We start from the raw sequence: 27,386 nt of genomic DNA, 5'->3' as shown, positions 1-27,386 counted from the left end.
GACAAGGTGTGGATAACACCAGGGATACGCAAGGCCTGCGAGTGGTGGCTGATAAAGAAGAACATCGCAGTAGGGTTAACATTCAGGATCCCTCCTTCTCCTATGGTGGTGACCACAGATGCCTCCTTAGAAGGCTGGGGAGCGGTACTCCAGGAGCTTCAAATCAGCGAGCTGATGGCTATCCGCTTAGCCTTGCTGGCGTTCCTTCCCAGACTTCAGAATCGTGCAGTGCTGGTCCGGACAGACAACACGACAGCTATGCACTATATCAACAAGCAAGGGGGAACAAGATCACGAACTCTGTCCAAAGAGGCTCAGTGGAACTGGGATTTTGCGATCTCTCACAACATCACTCTACAGGCCAAGCACCTAGCAGGGTGTCTCAACATCGCGGCGGATGCTCTGAGTCGTCAGAGGAAAGTGACTCACGAGTGGGAATTGGACCAGGCCACACTGGAGGAAGTGTTCGAGAGATGGGGTACTCCGACCATAGACCTGTTTGCGTCTCCGGAGAACGCCAAATGTCGGTTCTACGCAAGCAAGGTTCCCCATCGAGGATCGCTGGGGAATGCCCTTTCGATTGCTTGGTGCGGCGCATTTTGCTACGCTTTTCCTCCCATTCCTCTCATTCCTTGAGTTCTCAGGAAGGTCAGGGCGGAACCATGCAAGATGATTCTCATTGCTCCAGCGTGGGCCCGGCAGTTCTGGTTCACGGAACTCCTGCTGCTCTCCCAGGATCGCCCAATTCGCTTGCCGCTGATTCCATCTCTGTTGTCGCGGGATCAGGGACAGGTGCTCCATCCGGATCCGAAGTCACTTCACTTGACAGCGTGGCTCCTGAACACAGAGAATTCCGTCATCTGAATCTCTCCAGGGAGTGCAGGGATGTTTTGTCTCAGGCGCGGGCGCCAAGCACTAATAAGACTTACAGGGCAAAATGGAAGAGATTTTGTCTGTGGTGCCAGAGGAATAAACTCCATCCTTATAAATCCCGGCCACATCAGGTTTTGCCTTACATCCTGTCACTGGCTAAGTCAGGTTTGGCGCACTCTTCGGTCAAGGTACATTTGGCTGCCATTTCCCGTTTTCGAAGGAAGACATCGGGGCCATCTCTATGGTCCGCAAGGATTGTTAAACAGTTCCTTAAAGGGTTGTTTTGGATGTATCCTCCAGTCCGAGCACCTCCACCGATCTGGAAGCTCAATCTAGTACTGGCTCAGCTCATGAAAGCTCCCTTTGAGCCGATCCACAGGGCGGACTTGAAGTTCCTCTCTTGGAAGCTAGCCCTCCTCTTAGCGTTGACATCGGCTAGGAGGGTTAGTGAACTCCAGGCTCTGTCCATAGTGGAGCCTTTTATGCAGTTCAAAAAGGACGTGCTAATTTTGAGAACCAACCCAAAATTCATCCCGAAGGTGCCTTCGGATTTTCATCTGAATGAACCCTTGATTTTGAATTCCTTTTTTCCACGTCCTTCTACCCAGGCGGAACGAACATTGCATTCTTTGGATGTCCAGAGATGTCTGAAATTCTATCTTGAGCGCACACGATCTTTCAGGAAGTCTACACAGTTATTTATTTCCTACAGTGCCCCACGGAAGGGGTTGCCTCTCGCTAAGAGTGGCATTTCCCGCTGGATCTCCAGTGCAATTCAATTCTGTCATCAGGCTGCGGGCAAACCTTTGGTCAGAAGGGCCCGTGCTCATTCTACACGAGCGATGGCATCTTCAGTAGCTCTTTTTGCTGGAGTTGCTATCAAAGACATTTGCAGAGCAGCGACGTGGAGCAGTGTACACACCTTCACGAAGCACTACTTCCTGGAGTCGGTGGGACGAGATGATGCGGCTGTTGGTCAAGCAGTCCTCAGGAACCTTTTTCATTGAGAGGTGAGCTTTCCCGACAATCCCTCCATCCTGGTAAGCACATTTGGTTCAGTAATGATTGTTTTTTCTTGATTACCATGTAATGGTGGTTACTGTAAACTGAGATGGTTATGTAAGACCAAGTGTCTACCAAAATGTGCTTTAGTATTTACTGCTAACTATTCTGATACAAAGCATGAGAATCTATGAAAGTTCCAATACTGGGGTAAGAAAACAAGTTACTTACCTGTAACTTTGGTTCCCCAGTATTGGTAACTTTCATAGATTCTCATGCGCCCACCCACCTCCCCTGGGAAAGCTCTGCCGGTTTACTGAGGTAGTGGCTGTTTGCACAACGGCTGCGAAAATCTGAGGCTCTGAGCTCTCTCAGGAAGGTTCCAAGGGGTGAGGCTGTGCTGATTGGTCCTGGCAAAAGTTTGGGCTCTTTTACACAAAGAGGGTGATATACTACAAAATGAGATGAGGCCTAGGCCTATTTTCTCTTTTGTTTCTATGGTTATGATATATTTTTTTATTTACCGAGGCTCCCATTCCGACGACGGGGAATGATACAAAGCATGAGAATCTATGAAAGTTACCAATACTGGGGAACCAAAGTTACAGGTAAGTAACTTGTTTTCATACCTGGTGTGATTGTCTTTCATTTAGGTACTCACGAGATTATAGACTGGTAAAACAAGCTGCTTTACATTCCTTCAAGACTTGGCCTGAAGGCTGCTCTCCATAGCTACCACTAGGATAGCTTTCAATAAAGGTTGTCTTTAACCTATAACCAATAAGGGGTTGTTTGGACTGATACAAGGTGCCCACTATAAAAAGCGGACAGCATATATCAGGCCAACTTCTCACAATGGTTTCAAAGATGTAAAAGGTGGCACAATCAAGCATAAAATGCTTTGGGAACAAGTAGTTCAGTTGCGAAACGGACTACAAAACACTCACGTGATACAAACGCTGAGTCATCAACGTGATGGCGTTCACGTAGCAGGGAATTCATTGGCTGACGAACCCGCAAAGGGGGCTGTGCAAATGGCTTCCGTAGCTGCGATCACTCGTTCAAAAACGAGAATAGACAGTGAGATATTGTTGGCTGTCAATGCTTCAAGCAAGGGCAGTGGTGCAGCGTTACCTAAAACATTTCCACTCAAATACTCGTATATAATTGATGCGAACAACGTTCCGTTTGCTCGAATCCCTGGAGTGAGGGATAGGGTAATTCCAAACATGGAACGTAGATTAGGACTAATCCTAGCGGCACATAACAAGATAGCCCCTGCCCATGCAGGTGTTTCCGCCACAGTATCGTTATTAAAACAGAGATATTGGTGGTCCAGCATTAGGAAACAGACCAAAAACTATGTTTTGGAATGTGAAATATGCCAACAGATGAGTCTCTACATTGAAACGTCCTGCGCAGAGACCCCTGTTAATTTCAGATAAACCATTAGCTTGTGTTTACCTGGATCACTGCGGTCCCTTGCAAAAGGATGGTAACTATAAATATATCATGGTCGCAGTAGATTCGTGCTCAAGCTTCCTATGGATGTGGCATCAGCACTCGGCTGTCGCTTGAACTGTTATAAAAGATTTGCGAGTCTTTATCAGCACATACGCAATAGGCACGCTACACTCTGACCAGGGCCCTGCGTTTAACTCTCGGGCTTACAAAGAAGCAATGGCCAGTTTGGGCAATGCATTGCGGAACTCCTCTCCATTCCATCCTGAGGGAAATTCTGTTGTGGAAAGGAAAAATCGGGACATAAAGCGGTCTATAACAGAGTATTAGGTTCGGGTGATGGGTGGGTCAAACATCTTCATGGGGTCCAACGCTCATTAAACAATTTCCAAGAAGTTCTCTAGGGGGGGGCACTCCATATGAGGTCTTATTTGGGACAAGAATGTGGGTTCCTGATCTCGAATGTAAAGGCACAGTGGTGGAAAATAAACCATTTGATATCAAAGATCGTTTGGCTGTTTTACAGGACTTAAATGAACTAAGATCGAAACAAAGCAAAGTGTTCCTGAAGCCAACCACCACTGGGAAAAATCCAGCCGTTCCAGCAAGGCCTGTCTGGATCCCAAAGCTTGGGAATCTAGTCAGAGAGAAGATCGCAGACAAGAAGGAATCTGGGCCTTCTTACAGACAACCTGTCCTAGCCCTCCACGGAACAAGAACAGTACTTCTGCCGCCCCTTGCTGGTAAAAAGGAAAAAAGATTTGTGTCCATCGGCCTCATCAAACCACACAATGTGGCCAATACTAAGCAGTAGGCCATGTGGACTCCAACCAAGTAGCAGACGCACTCCTCTAGCTACTATCCAAGAGGTTCAAACTGAAAGACTCATCACCATCGAGAATTCAGCAGTAAGAAATGAAGGACTAAGCAACAATGCCATGGAACTCATGCCTCTTGAAACCCAAATAGCAGTTCATCCTGATACATCTGTCTACACCAACGTAGTGAGTGATCAACTGGTTCCAGCAATTTCAACGAATCCTGATGCAATTTCAACCATTGACAGATCTGCCTCTGGCTGTTTCATTAACTTTGATACGTTCTCTGAGGATCCAAGCGAACTAGAAACGATGCCAGCCAAAATAACTTTCAAAGAACAAGCACAAGACTTTTCATCACGTGAAAAAGACTTATCTGGTTTCACCATGGATTGAACTATGGATTATTTCTGGAATATGTTTCTTTCTGCTTTGGCTAGCTTTAGTGATGACTCTGAGCATGCTGATAAATGGAAGATCTATTCACTTGGACACAGGAAGTAAAAATCTGAACTTACTTTTGAAACCACACAAATCATCCCATCATGAAGCAAGAGACTTGTCCGTAGTGAACATCACAGCCGTTCCTATACAAGATGGTATAGTTTGGGATAAAACGGATTGATATATTTGGCCCGTCGGAACTCTTGAAGATTCCACACTTATTTAAGATATCATTAAGTGACTTTATTACCTCCAGTACTTATTCTGATGATTGGGACTTTGAGACTGTTAATAACATGATGTCTGATCTAGAAAGGTCGGCTACATTCTCTAACCATGAATACTTAGAGGGTTAAACAGACTATGAACAGCTTTATTGTTACAACCACTATCGTCATCATTTCTTGCATAAATCTGCAACACCTAGAAATGTATTTATGTATAACCAATGGGAACATTGTCCTACACCACCAAGGGGTAGCTCAAAAACGTTTGCAATGAAGTTCCATATTTTTCAGGGTACAATACATCCAATCCCGAAACGTTTTACTTTAAAAATGTGAACAAAACAGGAACGAAAAATGTTAACCAATACGAAACAGATTTATTCTACAGCCTTTAGTGCCCAACTGTCTAGACAGGGTTTTGAGTTTTGGAATAATACAATTGACACAAAATCTGTATGGGGTACAAAAGATTGGCAAGTGCAGGGGATTGAAGCTTTGTTTAGAGCCTGCATCATCCCACAACAAATAATGTTTTTGAATGACAGTGTCCAACAAACGTCTTGCCTTGGGTTAGCCAAGATCAAAGACATGAACACACCTTCTGTACCAACTCCAGCTAGTAATTGCACTGAACATGGAGCGGTGACAGTAGACACACTTTTACAAACCAACAGATCAGAGTCCGAATTGAAAAAATGGTTGCTCTGGCCCACAGACACAAACATCTGTCAAAAAAGATTCCTGAACAAAATACAAGGTTTTACTATCAATAGGCCAGATCCACGCTATGTTCAAAGACAGCATCCAGGGGTAGTAACAACATACAGTGTAGGAAAATTATGCCTTGATTGGCTACAGACATCTACACTAGAGGATGTGAAACAACACTTATCTTTACTTAAAGAAGACGCAAACCTTAGGGATCTCTTGCTGGGTCCATGAAAACCGCGTCAAAAACGTTTCATATATGCCGGCAACTATGCTGCTTATAATGAAATATGGAAGCAGACGCCGCAGAAAGAATACGAGAAATTGATCGTATTACTTTAGAGAAATCTCTTGCTGTAGTCGACAATGGGTTAACGACTCTGTCATCCAGGATATATTCATTGGACAACATTGTATCCTCTGCTATAGACATGTGGAACAAGATTTGGTCCTGCTACAACAAGGCCTGTCTCAATTACGTTCTATTCTGTTATTAGGCTGGACGCTACAATACTTTCGTGCATGCTTTGTGCCTTGGCATTTCATCAACACGTCGTCTCTGTTTTCAGAATATAATCTCACTGTTAAACTCACTGATAAACAGATCAAACTGGCACAAAGGGGAGCAAAGTATACAGTGCTGAGCATTGAAAAACTGGAAAAATTGCCATTTACGGTAGCAGAAAAACCAGCTACAGAATGAATCATTCATGGCAAAATAACTCTGCCTGTTACAACTTTCCATTTTCAGTATTGCCTCAAACACATGGCAGCAGGTAAATATGTAAGGTTGGGTAAAGAATACATCAGGACATCCTGGGATTTACCTTACACACACAGATGTTGGAGTGGGGGGCGTGAAGTGTTTCTTAGCGGTATACACTGTGAAAATACACTGAGCGGTTCATTCATATGTCGAGGATATTAGTTTACACGGAACCTGTAGCGGTTCTACTGCAAATTTATCCTGCCACCTGCAAGGTTCACCAGCCGCTGTGATTAATCCAACGTTTGGACAACTTTCAAATGGGAGTCACCTCATGTTGAATGATCAGAGCTGTTGTGGCATGTTGCCAGGCATCCTATATCTAGTAACGGTTAGTTCCGGGTCACTTGCTGTATGCAAGTCTTATTCCCCCAAATAGACACAGTCAGGGAGTCGCCTTTATGGCTTTCACTGAACATCTCTTCTATACGAATTGATACTTTAAGCAGAATAGAAGCCATTCATTTACAACAAACTGTGCCTTTGACCTCGGCCAAAGAAACCTATGATCTACAAATTGCAAGGACTTCGGCTGAGATACAGGCTCTGTTAAGGACAAACTGCCCTACACATTTCACAGAAATGTTGAGACAAATCTTAAACATGTCTGATGCGAGCGGTATTGTTCATGTACTTAAGACCATATGTTAGGACTGTTAACATCTTTTCAAGCAGTCCTCGGAATCATTCCAAACTTTATGCACTCAGTGTTTGGTGGTCTGCCGCTAATTCTAGCGCTCGCTGCAGGAATCCTATTTTTATTCCTGCTACTACGCTATGGCAAGCCAATCCACCAGCGTCACTCCCTGCGACTTGGAGAAAACTCTTCTGGAGAGGAAGTGTCGTGAGCGCATAGTACAGCTATTGGGTTTACCTCGTCTACGAGAACTAAATACCATGTGGTTTATGTCGTTCAGACCAATCTGGCAAGATTGCATTTTACATGTTCTACGCTGCCTGCCATCTGTCTGACACTCCATGCCAACAGATATCGATACTCTGCTGGACCCGATAACGGTCCATGCTCTGTGTTGTCCCCAAGGCTACCAAGCCTGATGACGGCATTCATTGAGCTCTCACAGACGCACATTGCTACTGCTGAGGTACGAGATGGATCAACAGGCACATAGGTAACATCGGTAACGAATACTGCTAATGACGATGCGTCACATCTATGTGCAGTTAGTCTTCTAAACTAGGTAATCAACCTATCACCGACATTGATAGACAATGTTTTGTCTACAGGAATAGACAATTTCATGTTTTCACCAGCATCTTACACTGACTTTTGATTTGGCTCACAGTGTACCGGATAATCTATGAATTTGGCCTTCATTTTCTGAAAACAAGAGACAAAATTTGTAACTTTTTCAGTTAATTGACTTTTTCTTTTATGGCTTAACAAACTCTGCTTACAGTAGAACTATTCATAGAGGACAGACTTCTTTGAACACTTCCAGTGACACTTTGTCACCTTTTCTTCGCATTTATGTAATCATGACATGAAATGGCTCTGAACTATTTTTTTCCTTTCTGTACAAATGGACCCTTTCATTATATATGTGTATATTTCTGTGCATTCATTTTGCATTTGGCATCCATTGTAAACATATGCTTCGGATGAAACATTACTTTAAATATGTACAGCACCTTTGCATTTCATGTTTAGCTGAGTGTTTTTAACATGAACTTATTTTTTAAGTTTGCTTTTAGCAAATGTTTTTAGTGAACATGTGATACTCAATTTTAGGTGTTTAGCATGTTTAGTATTTAGTAATATCGATCATTTGTCAATGGAGTGGGTGTTGTGTTTCGATTTAGATGCCCGTACATAGGGTTCCCTGAATCATGTCCTTATATAGGCACAATTCGCATTGCCCTTATTTAGGCACAGAATCCCAGTACTTATTTAGGCATTAGCCATGCTATCCAAATACAGGCATGGTCACCTACATCCGTCTATCCCATGTCACACCGAGTTCTTATAAACCAGACCCTTAAGCCATTGTGACTTTCCCTAGCTAGGATTATTGATTTCTCCAAGAACTCATCTATTATGCATGTACTACTATTCCTTAGGGGTTCATTCAGGACGTCTTCCTCTGCCCGACTTTACGTCAATGCTAGCATTCCTAAGCACCTTCCAGGTATAAATATACCTTCACTTTACATGGCAAGCACGGCTCAGCTCGACTAGCCTACACAGCTTGATACGCCTCGCCACGGCAAGTTCGGAAGGAATTAGAGTCCCTGCCTGACGCACTGACCAGACGCTGTCATCCCTGCTCGCAGAGAATCCAGCTTCCAGTGTTCTGACTCCCTTCGCGGTGTGTTGGAGTTTGAGATTCGGAAAGAGATTCCCACCTCTCTCATTCTAAAGGTATGGAGCTGACTAGAACCTAGAGGGCCTCTTGACATATAAACTTACTGTATACCATACTATAGAAAACCGCTTCTTACCTTGTACTACACTTAAGTTAGGTGCACTGGGGTAGAACTATTTAGAAGCATCCGACGAGTATTCACTTTTTAGCCTGTGTTATTTATGTATGTATATATGAATATATGTCATAGCTAAAAGACAATGTTATTGCAGTATTATTTCTTCTTACTGCTTATGCTGTGCATATTATATCTTGCTTACTGTCAAATGATTGAAACAGCTCATATCTCTAAAAGAACTATTGATGGACAGAATGCAGAACAATGTTATACATTCACCCCAGTACAGAGATCTGGGCCTAAATCCATCGTTTTTTTGCTCACCATTCCATTCCAGTTTGGACCTAGCCATATGCAAATCAGTCTTGACCCTGTGCCCAATGGGATCAGTCTAGCGCGAACTGCCAGGCCAGGTCCTCCCTGGACTGGAAACAAGCATCCTAGGACCGGTAACGTTGGCAGTTCGGGCTGGACTGTTCCCATGAGGCACAGGGTCAAGACTGATTTGCATATGGCCATGTCTGAACTGGAGTGGCGTGGTGAGCAAAATAACGATGGATTATACCCAGATCTGTGACAGGGGGTGAATGTTTTGCCAATGTGCAACATTTCGTCCATCAGCTTGTGTGTTTTGCTGTTCGCCCTATGTGGGAAGGGTATGCCCAGACGTGGGTCCCGTGCTCACTATGCCACTGGAGTCAAGCTATCCTGGCTGATGAGGGCTGAAACCCCAAAACCGGTCCTAGGATGCTTGATTCCGATCCAGGAAAGACATGGCTTGGCAGTTCGGGCTGGACTGTTCCCATGAGGTACAGGGTCAAGACTGATTTGCATATGGCCATGTCTGAACTGGGGTGGCGTGGTGAGCAAAATAACGATGGATTAAACCCAGATCTGTGACTGGGGGTGAATGTTTTGCCAATGTGCAACATTCCGTCCATCATCTTGTGTGTTTTACAGCTCATATCTCTTACACGGGAACCAAGACTGTTCAATAAATCCTTTTATTGAAACGCCCGTCTATCTATTTCTGTGTAACTCTGGAGAAACTAAGCATGCACGATTGACTGAGTGAAACTGTTATCTATTGTTTCCACGATTCTGAGACACGTTCCGATTCTAAGGGAAACAAAGTTGTCATGTTTATGCGGTTGTCTATTGTGTATGTTATGGAACTGCCTGCTCCGCTATGGGAATTTGACCCAAGTCAGTTACAGACACCCTGAGCCATTGCACAGAGCGCTCTGTACCTCTCGCATGAGAGACCTGTATAATACATCTCTGTCGTAGGAGTAAAAGCAAAAGGATGACCTCCCTTTTCATTCCCTTGGAAGTGGTAGTAGTGAAGCATCTGATCACTAAAAGGTGGAAGTCTCCCTAACGCTCCAGGCATTGGCCGGGAAGCGCTTCCTGCAAATCTGGGCTAAGGCAAAGAGCATCACACTTCACAGGGAAGACTCATCCGGCCGTTGCAAAATCCCAATTGCAGCAAGCTGGGATGCCATAGTGCACAAACTACAGAATAAACACCTCACTGACACAGATACGCTAACCCTCCAGAACGCCAACAGCAGCGGTTGGAAGAGATGCACTAATCCTAGTGCAACCATAATAGAGGCGCTGCTGATTGCAAAGCTAAATATATAACCTCCCCCACATTTCCAGCACCACATAGTTATAGGTTTGAGGACACAAGAAGTGCACAAAACTGTCAAGCTTGGGATCTAGGGCCGCACTAGTTAAACATACACTACCTGTATTTTTTACTTTTTCCCACTCATTACTCTCCGCCTCTCAAAGTTAGTAAACTAGATCACAACTACCATAATGCAGATAGCTTAGTGAGATGTTCCTAGAGGACACAGTCACTGATGCCTGTGACGCATAGCTGGTCGGGTTGCAAGTAAAGCATTTAATACATACAGCGTAATTGATATGTCCACTGATGCAAATGTGGTCAAACTGTATATGCGTAGATGTCATTGTAAACTGTACATTTAAGGCGGAAGGTCCAAGAAGTGTGCAAATGAAAATGTGTACTCTGTTAATGAAAAAAAAATGATTTAAACAAAAGAATAACTGATGAAATTTCCCAATCACATTTTGTGACTATCTAATGAAACTTTGTGCAATTTATACAAAATTCATGAAAAGAGTTTGATATCCTCGATACCAAGGCAAGCAGAACCAGACAAATGAATCCATATGAGATCTTGCAGATTATCATTGGCATAATTCCTCTTAAAGTCATACCTAATCCAGGCCTGCTACACATTAGTCCTACTGCTGAATCATCCAACCTTGAACTTTCCAGGAGTGATTTACTTCTACTAGTACTGACATTGGTTCTGGCAATTAAAGGTATCCTCTCCAACTGAAAACAAGCAGTTAAACTCATGCACCATACACTGTGGTCGGGGGTGGCATAAAGTTACAATTTTGACTGCATCCTTGGTTGTAGAAATTTCCTATCTAAAGATAAATCTCAGAGAAATGCAATAAAGATTTGCAGCCAATAAATCCATATTGAACCTCCACCCTCCAAGGAAATGTATTGCCCAAGGCTCTTTTTATAACTACTGGGTCATAATTTTATTCTGAACCTCTATATAGACGCCAATTCTGCATTGGCTACTCTTGAATGTGATCCTTCTTTTGACATTTCTCCTCTCCTCTTCTCATCTACTTCCTGTCTCTGTCTCAGTCTTAGCAATATTTTTCTTCACCCTTTGCTTAAAAATTACTCTAGCCCAAAACATGATAAATCTCCAACTGTAAGTAAGCAAAAATGTATTGTTTATGATTAAATCTCCAACTGATCATCATATAGCCTGTCAAGATAATGTTGATGGTACTGACCATCTCCATTGTCTTACGAATATTTATATCACTTGTCTGATTTATTTCTATGACATGAGTGCTTGCAGGTTACCTATCATGTTCTCTGCCCTTTTATTACCACATCATTCATATTTTTCTATGTTAAACTTGTTAAAGATATTTGAACTCAAAACATTTAAACGCGATAATCTCCACTCTCCTTTCTTTTAGACCCTATATTTATGGACCCACATCCCAAGGAGAGAGAATGCAAATCCTCCAGAATTTCAAGCACAATCCCAAGATCAATACTATCTTCATATCAAAGGTGAGTAGAATGGATAGCATCTAGGATTAAGCGATGTGTGCTACTTATGCGATCTGTGCTCTAGTAATGACACCTCTGTAAGGGACCAGCATTTCTAAAGCCAATAGGTCTTGCCTATGTGAGAGCTATTTACTTTGCCAATGTCATTTAGCCATGTTGTACAGTCAGGTGGTTTCTGTTCAGCATGGCTTAAAGATAGTGGTATTGCATAGAGGAGAGTGGTTTAGAGTTGAGTGATGTATAGTGGTGTGTAGTAATAGTATTATTGATGTCTCATTAATGGGCTATATCACACTTACCAACATCCCTGTAACAAAGTCACCACTGCAGAAACTGCTGCCCTGACTACTCTGACTAGCACGATGAGGAACATTCAGTAAATAGTCTATGGATGTTCTACTGGCCTACCATAGCCTTGTCACTTTACTATATTTGGAGACCACATAACTTCCACAAATAATCCTGACACACATGGTCCATCTAAAACTGGTACAGATGCCTAGTTAGGCAACACAGATTTGACAAAGTCCTTCGGATGAAACATGTCCTCTTTCTGTATGGCTGTTCTATGTATCTGGAACAATTAAACTATAACAAAAACACCACCACCATGGCCTCTCATGCTAAATCACTCTATATCCTTATACTCTTCTGTGTGCTCCAATATCTTGTGTCGGTCAATAAAGGCCTGACCCACGAGCAACACCATTGGATAATGGACCCATGGTACACTATACACACATGTGACGCGTTTGAAGTAGTTTTGGTGTGGGTTGCCAGAGGGAGCGAAACAGTCTGTTGATTATCGCATACTGTATAATCTTTTTGCATCAATTTGGAATGAAGCCTACAATATTATCCAAAACCTTAAAGCTCCAGTTAGAGTGAATGTCAACATATTTTCAAAGGAAACGCTCATTGGATAATCATCGCGTGTGGGCACACTCTAAACTGCAGCTTTTGTAGCATACTTATGATGCTGAGCACAGTAAGGCTAGTGATGAGAAATCTGATGCCCCACGGATGACAGATTTTTAATCTCTGTACATTTCCCACAAATTAAATAGAATGCCACTTAAAAACCTATTTTACTTTGCCAAGCATTGAAAAATAATATTTTATGAAAACCAGCAACAACTTGTTCTATTTAGAACGAAGCTGTTGGTTGAGGCCAAGGCAGCCGAGCAACACAGCAGAGTAGAGCCTGGAGGAGCAGGAGTTGAGCGGACCCCAGCGGACCAGACTGGGTTGGGGCCAGGATGTACCCAGAACGGGATGTGGCCAGGATGGCCTAGTGAGCTACGCAGGTGACCCGCTCTGGTGGCTCGTTGTGCGGCAATATCCACCACTTCACCGGGGGCCTTTTGTGGATTGCACTTGCAGATTGCCCAATCCTGCTGCCATCCCTCCCACGTGTTAGCAGCGGAGCGGGCTGAGTGGAGCAGGGGTCTCAGAGCAGATTGGAGCAGCTCTCGGCCCGTCTATTTGGCCTTGCCAGCCTTCGGTGAGATTTGCTGTAATTAAGGATATTAAGGATCATCTTGGACCTTCTCACATAGATTGCAGCCCTTAGACGTCGGTGCCCCCCTGCCAGTGGTGTGGAAGTGGCTGGCATTAGGCCAGTGCAGCTATCAGCACGCAGAAGGGGGGTGGTGCGGCCTTTGTGCAAATTGGGAAATTATGACTGTGCCATATAGGGGTACACCCAGATCTTTCAAACCCCTTTGGCTCCTACCCTTTACCCTGGGCCTCTCAAGATTACAGCCTGCAACCTGGCCAGTTACAATTTGTCGAGCGCCAAATTGGGGGGGAGGGGGGGGACAGCAGTCTGATAAAGCCTCATAGCCCTCCTGGGCTCCTTAAACATCAGTATCTGGAAACGTGGGCTCGCTCATAGATCTTACTGAAAATCTAATCTGTGCTGTTTGTGCTGGCTTTTGAGGCCTGCAGGGCATCGCAAAGAAAACACATATGAAGGGGGTGTAGCTACAGTAGTGGTTACAATAACAGTACCTGGGGTGAATACATCTGCTTCTTGGAAGCAGCTCAAATAGAAAAAGGCTGGTGCAGAGCTCACCCGGGCCAGTATTGTGACCAAGGCCTTAAAATATAAACGGTCTAAAGGAGCCTTTCTCTCTGCAATATGAGAGATAGGTTGGAACCACAGGCTTCTGAAGTTCCTGAGGAGAACAATTAACGTGTAAAAGTTCAGATCCGGCCGTCTATTGTTAGGAAGGGCTTGTGTGAAACCCAAATCTAATCCACTATGGAATAGAGACACCTCTATTACAATGTTATGGGAAAGAGTCACATTTTACCCTATGGGAAAAGGAGAAGTTAACACAGGAGGATCTCAAAATGAACTTGAGTTCCATGGGAGGGTCAAATGGAAATGCAATGCCCGAAAGTCCAGGTGGGCCATGTTCCGAAGGGGATATGTTATCCTTATTACAGCCTGAATAAGTTTTGATGATCACAAGGCCTTATGTGGTCCTCCTGCAAAATGATGATCAAGGGCCACATAAGGTTATCTCCAATCTTCCCTCTATGCTTCCCTCCTCTTCTTACCCCATATCGGAGGTTTGGTTACCAGTTTCTGGGGTGGAGGACAACTCTCCTATAACTCCTCTGGAGGATTCTCTTCAACGAATAGTAGCAAAGTCTCAAGATGAGGATTTCACATTGCCAGACTTGGACATATACTTACGTAGGTGATAAGGATGATAAATTGCAGCTCTTGGTGAATCCCCCTCTGACTGCTCTTATGAAGCTGCAACCTTTTTTTTAAAGTTGTCTTTATTAGCATTTATTGCAAGAAACAAAGTAAAACAAAGATTGGAGGACCGGCAGATGGATACCATACATGCTATATATTACTATTTTTACTGTTATTAATGTTTTACTGTATGGCTCATATTAACTTCTGGATGCAAGCTAACCATCTGCAGCTCAATGCCAGTAAGACCGAGATCATCCTATTTGGCAAGGCTCATGAACTCTGGTCAAATGACTGATGTCCCCAAAGTCTTGGCCCCTGTCCATTTCCTAAACCCACAGTACGCAACCTTGAAGTAAAAATCGATGACAAGCTAACCATGAAAGACCATGTAAACCAAATAATGAGCACCTGTTATGGCTTAATGAGGAGCTACATAAGATCTTCCAGTGGATTCCATTAGAGTCGAGAAAACAGCTTGTCCAAGGCTTAATCATCGCTCGTCTTGACTATGGAAATGCTCTGATGGCCTCAATTAACGAAGAGCTTGTCACCAGACTCCCAAGTTTTGCAGAACACAGCTGCCAGGCGGGTAATAAACCTTCCACCTCGGTCCCCGTCGGCGCCCAGTCTGAAAGCTCTCCACAGGCTCCCAATTAGGAAATGGATTTGTTTTAAGATCAACTGTCTGGTACACAAGACTTTGTATGGAAATGGGCCGAGTTACCTGGCCAAAAAACTAAACTGGTATCTCCTGCACAGGAATCTTAGGTCTGGAACTAAACATCTGCTCACTCCATTCAGGGTGCATACCACTAGGCACGGTGGCCGATCATTTTCCCATCTATCCCCCCACTTTTGGAACAAACTCACATTGCAGCTTCGCACAATTTCAGATCATGAACAGTTCTGAAAAAAGCTTAAATCCTGGATATTCTGACCGCCCACCCTCCTCCTTTCAGCCATTCTATCTTCGCCTTCACCAGCATTCGCTACAGTGCTTTGAGACCCCTCCGGCTGATATGTGTGCTCAATAAAATCCTATGACTATATATCTTTCAGTCAAGAGAAACATCATAATAAAGGAGGTGAGAAGTAGGAGGGAGAGAGAGAGAGAAAATGCAGAGCAAGGGGAAGAAGTGCAGAACAAAAAGAATAGCACATTTGGGCATCTCATGATACACAAGTACTGAAAGTAGCTAACAAGGCTATGCAGCAAAATCAGAAATAAAAAGTATACAATCATCATGGCCCATGAGACAAATTGAGTCCAAATGACACACACTGGGTCATATATACACACTTGTATTTGGAAAAAGAAACATGGCCTAATTCAACATGGGCGTGTTCATAGAAAGGCTGAAGGTCCAAGCTCTGAGGTCTGGGCACTTATGGGGGAGTAGTTGTATTTGGTTTTCTTGGGGTAGGCTCCTGTGTGCTTATGTGCAGTAGGAGTGGTTCCCAGATGTCTTAGGGCTGGGATGCTGGGGTCATCTGCTCCCAATATGTGGCCAGTTGTTGTTGGCACTGGGTAGCATCTTGTAGCCAATATTTAATGGTGGGCATCGGTCTCTGTCCCCAGTGGATAGCAACACAATGTTTCGCCAACAATAAGAGCATGGCTGTCAGGTGGCGAGTGTCAGATGGGATGTCTTTTACGTAAAGGATTGATATAAAGGAGCACTCCTATTTTTTTACAACTAACTTGTTTCGATATGTTCTGAAAAAGGTTGAACCAGGCGTGCTACAGGGGCTGACACGCTGTCTGCACGTGCCACGAACCATATACTTCAAACTTCAAGTTTCTCAACCTGACCTCTGTGCACTGTTACCATATATAGCAGTTGCTGTCAAATTTCACAGTTTTGTAAAAACTTTCATACAATAAACTCATCAACATATCATATAACAAGGAACCAGAAATAACACCGTCTCAGACGTGAGTAAATGTCCTTTTTACATATGCATATTTAATTTGTTTGCATCACAAATAAATATGTTGCATAGGCTTTCATGCTTTTCATCACAAAGTTATTCGTTCAAGAAAACCGCCCAATGCATTTCAGGCCCCATTGGCCCTTCTTCAGGGAAAATATCTGTGAACAATGTAAATAATACTCTCATCAAATTGTATGCTAATGTGCAGGATGAGCAAACTAAAAAAGGTAGAACAGAGTCTCATAGTATTGCCAAATCCAATTACATAATAAAATCCTATCCAGAATGCCATTCAAACCTCAAATTTAGCTGAAAAAAACACATTTTCCACATATTTTTGTGTGGAATCACCGTGCTGGCACAAATATCCAACCCCACAGAGTTCCCCTTAGTGTCCCGAGTAAATTGATACCTCACTTGTGTGGGTGTCTGTGAGAAGTTGGCCTGGCATCTGCTGGTCACTAGTTATAGTGGCCACCTTGCACCAGCCCAATTCGACTCTTAAGGTGATAGGTTTAAGACCACCTTTAAAGAAAGCTATCCTAGTGGTAGCTGTGGAGAGCAGCCTTCAGGCTAAGTTTTGGAGGAATGTAAAGCAGCTTGTTTTACCACATAATCTCCTGAATCACCAAATGAAAGGACACCACACAGATATATATGTATCAAATATATATGTAATTATTACTAAACAACTCTCTACTAATCTCTTTATGAGATTAGAAGTCAGGAACATATGCACAAATCAACGTTTCACAATAAATTAAGCACAAATATGGCTGGGGCCCTAGGGGCGTACCAGACCATATACTAAAAAAGAGACTTAAGAACAACGACTTGCAAAGGGACAAGGCCTAGGGCCTTTAGACGTGTTGGGGCCTCACGAAACCACCCAAGGCAGGTAAGTAAAGGACCCACGGGGGACGCGTGCAGTGTGTGAACACAGGCGCGAATCGCCGTAGACATCAAAGGGGCAAGTCGTGATTAGAAATTAAGAGTTTAAGGGCACTTCGGGAGAGTCTACAAGCAAACAACTTACAGGGTAAGTAGTTCTAGAGCCAACACCCACAGGTGCACCGTAGTGCTGGAGTTACCTCACCCACGGAAGCCCGGGTGCATAGGTGTCTTTTGGGGTCGGGTCACGGCGTCTTTTTCAATGGGAGTCAGTGAAGACTTGCTGCTTGTGAAGAAAGAAGAAGTGTCCGGTGGAATCCAAGCCTGGATTCAGAAGGAGGAAGACCTGAAAGCAGAGGGGACAATGTTCAAAGTCACTTGGCAGTGACCCGGGGCAAGGAAGCTGAATGCCCACAGTCGTCTGGTGCTTTCAGGTAGTTCACGGGTGTCTTGACTCTTCAGCCACGAGGTCCAGGAGGCGTCGACGACGACCAGGAGCTGGATTCGGCGTGTCCCACGAAGTCTGCAGCTTACTGCTGTCGGCGACCAGATTGGAGCCAACAAGCCTTGGCAACAGCAAGTCCTGTGGAAAGGACAAAAAGTCACTGGTGCAGACCAGCAAGGTGTGGGGGACTCACCCAGTGAGGGTAAGTCAGGGCAGGCCTGGAGCAACCAGGGGAGCTCTTTGGATTTGTAGAAAAGTCTTCCGGGGACCCACAAGCCAGCCCACAAGGGATCGCGAAGACTCCTCTGGAGGATCCAATCAACAGGGGCCCACGGTCACTCGGGATGGGGTAGGCCTCTGATCTTTGGAGGGATCTCTGCTGGAGGCTTGGACCACACGTGGCCCAAAGCACTGGTTCGTATAACGTCGTGAAGGGGTTGCACTTGACAATAGTGCACGGTACCCAGGGATTGCGGTTCCTCGTCACTCGTGGGGTCCACTTGCCTCAGCGTTGCTGGGGACTCACGATGGCCTTAGAGAAGTTAGGAAATCCTCTTCCTGGACTGCAGGGACTTCGGGCTCCGGCGGGAGTGGTGGAGTTTGCAACCGTTGTTGCAGTTTTTGGTGCCTGCCAAGCAGGGGAGTCACTCCTTGACTCCAAGGGAGATTCTTCATTTTTCCAGAGGTAGTGGAACGTCGAAGGTCCGGGATTCTTCGTCAGAGTGTCGTCCAGGGTTATCTAGTTTGCAATGGCAAGGTTTCCCTAACTTATACTAAAAGGAAGGGAGGGACTAGCTCTATGACCCCACCTATGGGAGGGTCAGGAGAGTGGGTGGCTTCACCCACTTCCCTTTGTCCAGTTTCACGCCAGAGCAGGGGCAGGTAGCCCCTGAGCCTGTTTGAACTGGTGTATGCACAGAGGAGCCTACTGCTTCCCCAGTGCAAGAGAGATATATCTCTGTGAGGAGTGCTAGCACCACCTCACCCAGGCTGCAGTAGCAGACCTGTGGTGTCAGATTTAGTCTGCTTCCCAGGGGTGGCATAATACATGCTTCAGCCCCATGTAGGACTGTGAAGTACCTATGCCCTTGGTACCCAAGGTACCATATACTTGGGACTCATAAGGTACCGCAGTATCCGATCACTAGTGCACCTAATATGCACTCTGTCGTTTAGAGAGAACAGAGAGGCTGGGTCCCTGATTAGCATGGTCCCAGACAGACTATAGCCAGAAATCAGTGTAAACATCAGAAAAAAAGTGGGGGCAACATAAGAGACAGATCCTACTCTCCTACAATAAATATAATACATCCTTCCAGAATTACTCAAACATATTAAAATATTGACATATATTTAATCTCATTATACCTTATCAAATGTCTTGCCCACCCTTTTTGCGTATGTACTTTCCCGTTTAAAAATCCTTTGCATTTTAATTAACCATTGGGAAATTGTAGGTGTTGCAGATTTCCAGTTGGCAAGGATTAATGATCTTGCAACCAAAGTAGAAATAAAAATAAATTGGCGTTGAGCCAAAGTGAGTTTATCTCGAGCTTCTACTAGGCCTAAAAGGACTGCAGAGGCCTCAAGAGGAAGATTGACTCCCAGCCTTCTTCCGATTTCTAAGAAATCATTTTTCCAAAAGTTAATTACATGAGTACATGTAAAAACCACATGTAGCCAATCTCCAATTGCCTGTTCGCACCCAAAACATTGAGGGTCTACTGTTGGTTACATTTTATGGATGTTTGGCTGAAGTATTATAAATCATCCATTTACTGAAGAATGCCATCCTCCTTAAATTAGCTGATCTTACCGCTTTGCAGCACATTTTGTTAAAAACTTTCCATTGCATAAAATTAAGGCGACAGCCAATTAATTCAAAAATTCGTTCAAGATGGCTTGACACCATTAGTTTGTTCTGAGTAGACTTAAACAATTTATACAGGTTCCCAGTTCCTCTAATTCTGAGTATAAAATGAGATTTGCGCAATAGACAGCCTTCACAGCTGTCTGAGTTTATTAACCACAAACAGAATGTCTTTATCTGAAAATAACCACAAAAAACAATGCATCTTTATACTACTATTGCGCTCTCTAATTTCCTGCCAGGTTAGCAAACTTCAGTTTTTAAAAAGATCGTGAAGCTTGAAAAAACCCGATTTTTGCCCAGAGTTAACAAGTTCGAAAAGACGAGCGAAGCCCCAGGAGAGGCATTCTACTAATCTCAGTTGAGGATGTAGCCACGGTATTCCGGAGACCTCCCAAACCTTTTCGAACTTAAAAGATATAATCCTAGGAATTTTATACTGTGATTTGTTCGGGAGTTTGGGAATTCACAAGAAGGGAGCAAATGCAGTCTCAATTTCCTCTAGCATTGACGTCAAGAAAAAATCAGCAGAAGACATCTCTTCTGAATCGTATAATCGAAAATTAGGTAGCGCAAGGCCTCCATCTTCCACATTCAGTTGTGATGTTTCTAGTTTCAATCTAAATTTTTTCTTGCGATGGCTGTGGTGATCCATGCTAGAGAGAGGGTGAGAGACACTGCGGTTTAGAAGCTGTGGCCGAGACACCTATTGTGGAACGCGCTGAGAGACGTGATTCAAGCGCGTCTCTCGCACTGCCGCCTCGTATGGGATCTCTTGCAGCAGCTGGGAACTGGAGCACAGATGTAGAGACGCGGACGCCTCCGAATGCTTGTACTGAGGGGCTGTGTCAAGATTGAGGCTGCAGGAGTGCTGGGGAACTCTGTCAGCCGGTTTCCCCTTTTTTTGTGTGAATTTTGGCAGTCCTGGAAGTCAACGCTGAGCTACTGAGGCTGGTGTGCTTTCGGTGGAGGTATGCTGACGGAAGTCTGTTGCAGCATTTGAGGAGGAGCCCTTGGTATGTCAAAGCTGATAAAGGAGGTGGGACACTGGTTGATTGGCTATACCCTATTTCACTTCCTTCTTGAATAGGTTATATTTACATCAAGGTCTCAAAATCTTTTGGGGGTGTCCATGGACTGTGGAAGGAAGGAGCACCAAGGTATCCCATTAGAGACAAATAGAGGGGATAGGGTGCGGAAATGGCCTAACTAGGTTCGCTGCGGCTTGTACCCTTCCCATAAGCCTCCCTATACTCGCCACGATCATAAGGGTTTAATCAACATGAAAAGAATTTCTCAAGATCCTACTGTGAAGCCTCATCTGGCGGCAAACTCAGTAAAAAGCTCGAGAACCAAACGTAAGAGCCCACCCTCCAAATACATCGAGTTCAGATTATTTATGGGAGACCCAAAGAAAGATTTCCAATAAGTCTGCAGGCCCACTGGGTCCAGGAGGGATTGACATTCAATCAGAACCTGATCTACAGAAGAGATTTGATGCTCTGCAGTGATTTAAGAACTTATCACCTATGTGGGCTCCATTACCAACGAAGCACTCAGGAGATCTCAATAATGCCTTTGAGTCCCTCCTCAGCTCAGCCAAACCTGCTTCTCTTTTGAACCAGGTTAAATCCTCACTGACAACACTTGAAATACAGATAGGAGGGGGTCCCTCAGCGGATAAACAGCACACAGCCTATCCGCTTTTCTCAGGCCTGAATATGAAGACCCAGTCCAAGTTAAAAAGCTTTACTACACCAGAGCCCAATGTAAGCCTTGTGACGCAGGGTATAGGAAGCGACCTCACCCTGGAAGCCTCCTTATTCACTATGGTGGTCGAAGCCACGAACGAAATACCATCTAAGACCCTGCCTCTAGATTCGCCCGTCTTGCAGCCTGCTCCAGCTCCATTAAACTCCAAGAATGTGGCGGATTTAGAGAACTCCACACACACTTTCCTCCATTAAATCTTGATAGAATTGAAAAATATGAAACTCTCTCAAGAAGTAGCCCAGAAAAGGACTGAATCACAGCTGAACTCAATTCAATCCCATGTCGAACATTGCATATCTGATCTTGAGGATACCGTCCCCCGGCAATCAGATCAAGTAATTAAACTAAAAACTGAATTAGCGAACTTACAAATTAAGGTAGATGATGTGGAAAATCACACCCAAACATGTAATCTACGCATAACAGGAATTCCGGAGGGTCACGAGAATGGACAATCAGTGCCTGAAGTAATTTCGAACCACATTACCAAATATGTCTGCCCAGAAGCTATAGCTCAGAAGACGGACCTCACGATCTTACCTGTGCGCCACGCACCAGCAGTTGGATATCCATATGCTAATTTTCCTAGAACAATTATTGTAAACTTTGGAGATTTTCGAATTAAGAAAAAGATTTTGTCATGTGCAATTCGTGACAAAGGGTATCAGATAAGTGATCATTTTTCCTTTAAAAACTTTTCAGACATGTCTGCTCTGTCTGCCAAGCGAATAAAGGAATTTAGAGGTATGCTGAAATATTTTCAAGAAGTAGGAGCCCCAGCTGGGATAGTCCAACAATCTAAATTGAAGGTCCTTCATAAGGGGAAAGCTCATATTTATCTGACCATTGAAGCAGCGCAAGAATGTCTTTGCTCCCTACAACAATGAATCATAGATTGAAATTGAACAGTTGTTTCGCGATGAGACTAGTTCATTTTATTTTCTTCTTTTTTCTTAGACCGCCAGCCACTGGCTCTTCACCTTGGTTGCCATGTCACAGCACCCCAATATAGGGGGGGAATGGGAAGAGAGCACATAGGGTAGAGGGAAGTGTGGTAGGGTCACCCCGGGTAGAGGGGGGATTACCCAGGGAGCCCCTGATGGGGGAGGCGCCGACACTAAGGGGGTCTTTGGTGGGGTAAAGGGTCACGGAGGGTAGGTGAGAGTAAGGGGGGATAGGGTTACGTGGACAGGGGGGGTGAAAAAAAATATTTTGCAGAACTTTGGCAGTAATACAAGAAATCGAAATGATTTTTTTTTCTTCTTCCTATTGTATCAAAATGTCAGCTAGACCATTAAAGGTTATTTTCTGTAATGTAAATGGCTTTAATAATAGACTGAAGCGACGTTCAATGCTGGCTTGGTTTAAGACTCTATAAGCAAATTTAATTTTCCTCCAGGAAACACACTATTAGGAAGGGTTTTCAAGGGATATAACCCCAGCTTTTGTCCAACATGAATTTTAGGGGGTTAGCCATATTATTGATTAAAAAAGTGCAGGGTGGTATCATAATGGTCCAAAGGGACAATAGGGCCAAGTGGCTCTGGATCCAAATGAGGATCTTTAATCAATTGTTTCATTTTGTAAGTTTGCATATCCTTATTGAAGACTCACCGAGACGTTACAGTCTTTATATGATTTTGCTATGGCGCAAACAAGGTCAGTGGTGATTGGGGGGGTTTAATATATTAATTGATTCAGCTATTGACTACTCCCTAGTACCTCAGAAAATGCAGACAAAACATAAATCGATCAGGGTTTGTCAGAATCTAATACGGGATTTTAGGCTAGCGGATAGCTGGAGAGATTCATTTCCCCGTGAGAAGAGGTTCACTTGTCATTCAAAGAGATATCATTCCTCATCGCAAATTGATTTTTTTCTCATTTTCCAAGCGCTTTAAAAAATAAATCCAAGATCATTGAAAATCCCTTTTCTGACCAAGCGCTCATTTCGGTGCAATTTCAAATTCAAACTCAAGCGCAAATTGAGCTTAGATGGTCATTTAATAAGTCTCTCCTAGTCAATGAGCGGCCTGCATGCGCTTGTCATCAGAAGAGTTTTTGAAACATAATGTGGATACAGCTTCCCTATTTGCAATATGGGGGGCTCTTAAGGCATTTTTTCGAGGGGAAGTAATAACTTATAAATCGTAAAAGAGGAAAAAAGAGTATGAGGAAAGGTCTCGATTAGAAAACCAACTCAATAGCCACAGCTAACTTTTTAGCAGTACCTTCTTTCGAAATTAAAAATAAGTTTCATCAAACAAAATAGGATCTACAAGATTTCTATACCTCTAAGTAGATTCTAACACATGATGAGGCACTGCAAAAAAGATATGAAGAGAATGATCATATTGGTAGATAACTTGTGTGGGTAGTAAAATGCAGGGCTAATAAGAATAGTATTAAATAAATAAAAGCCCCAATTACTGGGAGATCTACATTTCATGCCCTGGAAATGTTAACTATTTTCCTCAAACATTACAGGAAGCTCTGTTCTGACCCCCATAATATTTCAACTGAAGAAGCTGCTAGCTGGCTTAATGGGATTAACTGCCCTTCGCTCCCTCTGGAGCAAAGAGATTTTTTGCCCTTGGATATCATATCAGAGGAAGTTAATTGCGCAGTGATGCTATCGCCATCGGCAAAAGTAAGCAGGTTAGATGGGATCCCGATAGAGGTTTATAAGTATTTCTTACCTCAGCACTTTTTGAGATTATTTTTTTATAGAATTCTGAAAGTTGCAACGGTCCCCCGCAATTTTCACGCAAGCTGTAGTAGTAAACTTTGTCAAAAAAGGAAAATCAGAGGTGGAGGTCAATTCTTATTGCCCGATAAGTTTACTAAGCAAAGACTACAAGATTTTCACGAAGATCCTTGCTTACCGATTAGCTCAGGCGACTTTATCTCTTGAACATAGGGACCAGAATGGGTTTGTTCAGGGCAGACTTCTAGCCACTAATACTTACTATTTATGTCAATCAATCGACTATTTTAATACTAACAAAATAAAAGCAGTAGTTTTAATGTTCAACTCTCGAAAAGCGTTCAGCTGAGTTCAGTGGAATATAGTATTTGCTATTTTGAATAAGTTTGCGGTTCCAGTTGAATTCTGTCAAGCAGTGAGAAATTTATATTTAGGTGATCAGGCGTTCATGATTATAAATGGGAACAAGGTTGGTAACATCTCTATTAGGAGGGGGACGCACCCAGGCTGCCCTGTGTCTCCAACACTCTTCTCTTTATTTCTCGAACCGCTAACCTGTGCAATAAGGCAGAATTATATTATTTTACCCCGGTCATTGGCTCCGCTAAACTGAAACTGTTTCCTGATGACATGGCTCTGTATTTAGCTGCCGAGGAAGATAACATCTCGTGTACCCTTACCAAAATAAGTGAATTTACAGCTATTGGGGGATATAAAATAAATCACGCTAAATCAGGGGCCCTGCTTTTTAATTGTTTCTCGGATATATTACCTCTTTCAATGCGAGGACATCAGTATTTAAAGACTCAACCTATAAGGTATTTAGGGATATTTGTCACCTCTAACCTAGAAGACTTATTCTCGCTTAATTTTTCTCCTACATTTATTAAAATGCATAACTTGCTTGATCAATGGAAGGACCTCCCTTTAACAATTACGCGCTTTTTAAAATGAATATACTACCTCTTTTCTTATTTCTATTGCCTAATCTGATGTTTATGGTCCCCCAGTCCTTTTGCGACCAGATAATCTCTGAAATAAGGCGCTTCATATGGCAGGGTAAAAAACCTAGATTGAAACTAGAAACATTTGAACTGAATGGGGGATAATCATGTCAGGGAGTTTGAGCAAAGCACCCTCCCCCACTGCGTCTATCCGCCAAGCAGGTTCACAGAGTCCATAGGATGTCAGAAAATAAGGTGGGGCCCCGGGCCTATAGGAGGCGCCAGTAGTGGGCCTACATCTCAGCAGGTTGCAGGTACTTCACAGGCTAGGCAATGCGGCTGCTTTTTTAGCCCTATGGAATCGAAAGGAATCCCAGGGGATCAGAGGCAGGAGTCTGATGAGAGAGCGGGTGCCTCCAGCAATTTGAGGCTACTCAAAGGATAGCACATTTGCGTCTCCTTCTGGGGAGGGTATCGCCAGTGTAGGGCAGGGCTCCCCAAGGCCCAGGTAACGACACGGCACACCCTGCGGCAGCCGCGCACACCCAAGAGGCAGAGCTCTGGTACAGAAGACCAAATTGGGCCGCACATGAGCTTCACTCCCCAAGGGGCCAGGCCCAATGTTGCAGCAAGTCCCCACCAAAAGCCCGAGTCCGACCTGAATCAGTCCTCATTGTCGCAGGGGGCAGGAGGGTCGAAGAAGTCCGTTTCGACCTTCTCCTCTGCTCCGAGCAGTGAGCAGCCCCGTATTGGCTCGCATGCATCAGAGTGGGGATCCATTGTTGCAGCCCCACGAGGAGGCTAGGCTTGGCACGCCCACACCACCACTCACGCCGGCAATAGCATCTTATTAGATGTCCCCACATCTCTGCTTCTATGGTGGGGCGCAGTTGCAGCACACTGGGTCTGGCCCCCAGAGCAATCCCAAGGCCGTACCCAAGCTTTTCTCCACTGTGACACTCAGTTGTCCGAAACTGGGTCCCACCCGAGCTGAATCAATGCTGTCCAATTCCGGGGTAGTACGTACGGGTGAGATTCAGATGGATGCATCCAAAGAATCGGGATAAATGAAGGATTTTGACTGCGGTTGACAAAGTCTCTCCAGAGAGTGGCTAGATTTCTACTCGGCTAGGCTCTGCCCTCCTGGCCTGCAGCCTTTTAGTAGCACTACTTCAAACTATCGTTGCCTTCTGTCTCGCCTGTCTGTGACACCAGATTTGGTTAGAAGTGGCATGCAGCTATGTCATCCACCAGATCAAGAGGTAAAGGTTTCCGCCTCCTTACTGCAAATTTGCGGGAGGATTAGATTGCATATTTGATACTGTGACGGCAATAGTGAAGGAACTGATCAGTAGCAAAAAGGACAAGGACTCTGGTCCTGAACAGCCGACTGAAATGGAAGGGGTTTCGATGCCAGCCAGAATGACTGACCATAAAGATGTTTGTACCCAAATTGACTTTGGCTCCCAGGCAAGAAAGCCGCAATGCAAAGAGGTCACCAAAAGAGTTCACCACACCGAAAGCCCACAAGATTAATTTTTAAGGCAATCCAGACTGCGAAGGGTCCAGAGTGAAATTCTCATGATGTCGAACAAGAAGTGTTTCCAAATTTCAAATCCTGCTCCAGGCAAGAGTTAAGCGCCGGCGAATAATGTACATCTCAGTTAAAGTCTAAGGACTGGAAGAAAAGCCGGAGACGGTAGAAAAGATCTCACCGTAGAATCTCGAAGAAGGGTCGGAGGAGATTACTCTTTACAGGCATGGTAGTAGGGATCCTGTTTATGGATCTCTAGTGTGTTGAAGGAGAGGACTGTAGAGGTAACAACAGAGGCCTTTATGGTTCAATCTCCTTATATACCGATCTCTCTGAATCCAATGGCTGCAATGTTTATGTACTTGGGCACAAAGATAGGTCCCTTGGAGTCATTTAAACTAGAAGAAAAAAGTTCTATGTTGTGTAATGTGAACACTTGCATATTGGATTTTATAACCCTCTTTGATGCAGACTTCACTTTAAACAGGTCCTCGTTGCTTAAATGTCTCTTTGACATTGAGACTTTGAAGCTAATTCAAAGTATTGATATTAATTTGGTTTCCTTATTGCACTCAGAGTCCGGTTCTAAATCAAGTGTGACCTTCTACTCCAATCTCACTGCAAATATGATATAAATAAATTCTGAATGATTGCAATGTAGGGGCATTGATGTCCTTCC

General features: G+C 44.0%; 1 protein-coding gene across 6 annotated transcripts in view; it reads left to right on the top strand.

The window, feature by feature from the left end:
• ERCC3 (ERCC excision repair 3, TFIIH core complex helicase subunit) overlaps positions 1-27,386 on the top strand; it is a 1,429,399-nt gene that overhangs the window by 681,031 nt on the left and 720,982 nt on the right. For all 6 annotated transcript variants that reach the window (XM_085640927.1, XM_085640925.1, XM_085640926.1 and 3 more), the window contains one exon: positions 11,793-11,889. In XM_085640927.1, coding sequence (XP_085497053.1) covers positions 11,793-11,889 — 97 coding nt within the window. The remainder of the gene's footprint in view (positions 1-11,792; positions 11,890-27,386) is intronic.

Source organism: Triturus cristatus, chromosome 2_2, assembly GCF_964204655.1.
Source record: "Triturus cristatus chromosome 2_2, aTriCri1.1, whole genome shotgun sequence".
Classification (NCBI taxonomy): domain Eukaryota; kingdom Metazoa; phylum Chordata; class Amphibia; order Caudata; family Salamandridae; genus Triturus; species Triturus cristatus.
This window is presented reverse-complemented; position numbering and strand designations above follow the sequence as displayed.